This window comes from Hibiscus syriacus, unplaced genomic scaffold (assembly GCF_006381635.1).
Source record: "Hibiscus syriacus cultivar Baekdansim isolate YM2019G1 unplaced genomic scaffold, ASM638163v2 tig00112637_pilon, whole genome shotgun sequence".
Taxonomy (NCBI): Eukaryota; Viridiplantae; Streptophyta; class Magnoliopsida; order Malvales; family Malvaceae; genus Hibiscus; species Hibiscus syriacus.
In genome coordinates this window covers 59,565-61,988 of record NW_024063374.1, presented here as the reverse complement: position 1 = coordinate 61,988, position 2,424 = coordinate 59,565, and the positions used below count along the sequence as shown (strand labels likewise).

At 40.5% G+C, this 2,424-nt stretch overlaps 1 protein-coding gene across 1 annotated transcript; it reads left to right on the top strand.

Annotated features, from left to right (window-relative positions):
* The first annotated feature begins 1,556 nt into the window (after positions 1-1,556).
* Positions 1,557-2,424, top strand: LOC120182321. Its single transcript, XM_039187311.1, has one exon. The coding sequence runs from the start codon at positions 1,660-1,662 to the stop codon at positions 2,191-2,193; it is 534 nt and encodes a 177-aa protein (XP_039043242.1). The 5' UTR covers positions 1,557-1,659; the 3' UTR covers positions 2,194-2,424.

The window sequence follows — 2,424 nt, the reverse complement described above, 5'->3', positions numbered from 1 at the left end:
ATATAACTAACGATTAAACAACTAATAAATTAAATAATTTTTTATTTATGTATAATATAACTTAAACTAACAATCATATGACCCTAAACTAACAAACTAATTAACTGATTTTTGTTTTACCATAAACCCTAAACTAACAAACTAAACATTTATAATAATAAACTAATTTAAATAAAAAAAAAATCCTCACAAGAGCCTTATCTCCATTTCTTCTTCTTCCTTTCCTTTCTCACTTTCTTTCTTTCTCTGCTGCAATTTCTTCTCCCTTTCTTCTGCTGCAATCTCTTCTCCCTTTCTTTCTTTTATGTTCTCACGATAATACACACCCCATATATAATTTAGGTGTCACCGGCTGCCTCAATTATTTCACCAATAATTGTGCAATTGCAGCTATGATAGCAGCTGATTTCACGCTGCAATGGTTCAATAATTACACCAATAATTCACGGCTCAAATGGTTCACATGCATGCATCAATAGTTGTTGCATGAAGCAGGTGATTTCACGCTGCAGGCATGCAGCGGGAGCAGGAGGGGAGCACGTGAAGGAATCTCAGTTGGCTATTACAGCTGCTCGTGGCTCGTGTAAAACCCCACAAAGGTCGCCTGAAAGGCATGGCGGCCTACAAGGTCGCCTGGATTGCATGGCGACCTATGGTCATTACTGAATTCACCCCATTTGTAAGAACTCCGAACTCTTCGTTGAAGCCAACCCGAAAAATCTTCAAGACGATATTCCAAGTAAGCCCGACTCGGTTCGAGCTGGCCCGAGCCTTTCATGGTGACCACGTGGATGAAAACAACCAAGCATGCAAGCAATATGACGAGGATCAGCATGGAAACAACCAAGCTTGGTCGTCAGGACTGCTTGGCGACCTACAAGGTCGCTGGGAGTGCATGGCGACCTTGTAGGCATGGCGACCTGTGTTGGGGTGTTGGGGAGTGCATGACGACCTGTGTTGGGTGTTGGAGACGTGCATGGCACATGCAGACGTCCATTATCTCTGTGCAGCTCGCCGGGAAGCCATGGCGACGTAGTAGATCGCCGGAAGGCATGGCGACCTACGGCACACTGTGGATTTCACCTATTTCAGCAAATAATATTGGGAGTGCATTATCTTATGAATTATTTATTTTGAAAGTATTATATCGTGAGTTTAGCCATTTTTTATCATCACTAATAATATATACATAAATCATACAGTTGATCACATAGTATTTAATCATTTTTATTTTTATTTTTAAATTAAAAAAATAAAAAATAATTATTAAAGTTATATTAATTTTCATAATTAAATGACTAATAATGTAATTTATTTTATTTTTAAATATTCATTTCGCTTTCTAATAGTTTATGCATAAAATAAGAAAGAAAAGGGAGACAAGTTGCAAACACTGGCATGATGAGAGAGTGACTTTATGAAGGGCAATTAATTTTAATTTAATTTTGCTTCCCCTATAAACTCCCCCCTCCTCCTTGCCCAAATCATCTTCCATTTCCTCACCGCTTTATCCTTCTCTTTTCCCTCTCTCCCTAAATAATAAATACATGTTGTTCTTCATTTTGAATTTCGTCTGAAAAATCTCCCCCAATCTCCGTTTCAAAGCTCTTTTAAGTCTCTTTATTTGTTCGTAGTATATAATTTTCCTGTTTTTCAGCCATGTGTGTTGCAGTTTTAAAACCAGATGATTGTTTAAAGCTACCGAATCCCATGAAACACCACAAAAATCTCTACCCTAAACCGAACCGTTCGAATCGGGTACCGCAAAACCGAAAGAATCAGTTTCCGATGACCTCCCCTCCCCCTACTCCGTCTGCCTGCTCCAAATCCCCGGCCAGAAATCTCGTGATGGGTCAAGTCAAGATCCTCAAACGCGGCGAATATTTGGAAAAACCATCCCCTCAAAAGTCCGTCGGGTTCGAAAAGGAAAACATTGATGTAGATCTGGGTTCAACTAATCGCTTGGGTCCAGATCCTGGGTCTATCCCGACCCAGATCCGACTGACCGAGTCAAACAGCAAGAGCGGCAACGATAAGTTCGTTCCAGTCTCGTTTTATTCTGGGTCTGCCTTCATAGCATCGCCGCCACCGAGTTCCGTTCCGATGCCGGTGTTCTTCACGAAGACGACTGAGGTTTCTGTAAAGAATAACGACGCCACAAGTGACTTGAGGAGGATATTGAGGCTGGATTAGAAGTGGTAGTTTGATCTTATCGGTCTGGGTTTCGATTTGTGTACTCTGGTGTTCGATCATCCCTTATTTTTTCAAGGGGAGAGGTCGAAAAATATGTTAGGCTGTAGCTTTTCGTAATGATGCTTCGTACGGTGTATAACGTAACTGCATGTAGCTTTTAGTTAACTCGTCTGCGTTAATATGCAAAGTTGTCTCTGGGCTCTTTAATTTATTTGTTAACAGCTTATGGTG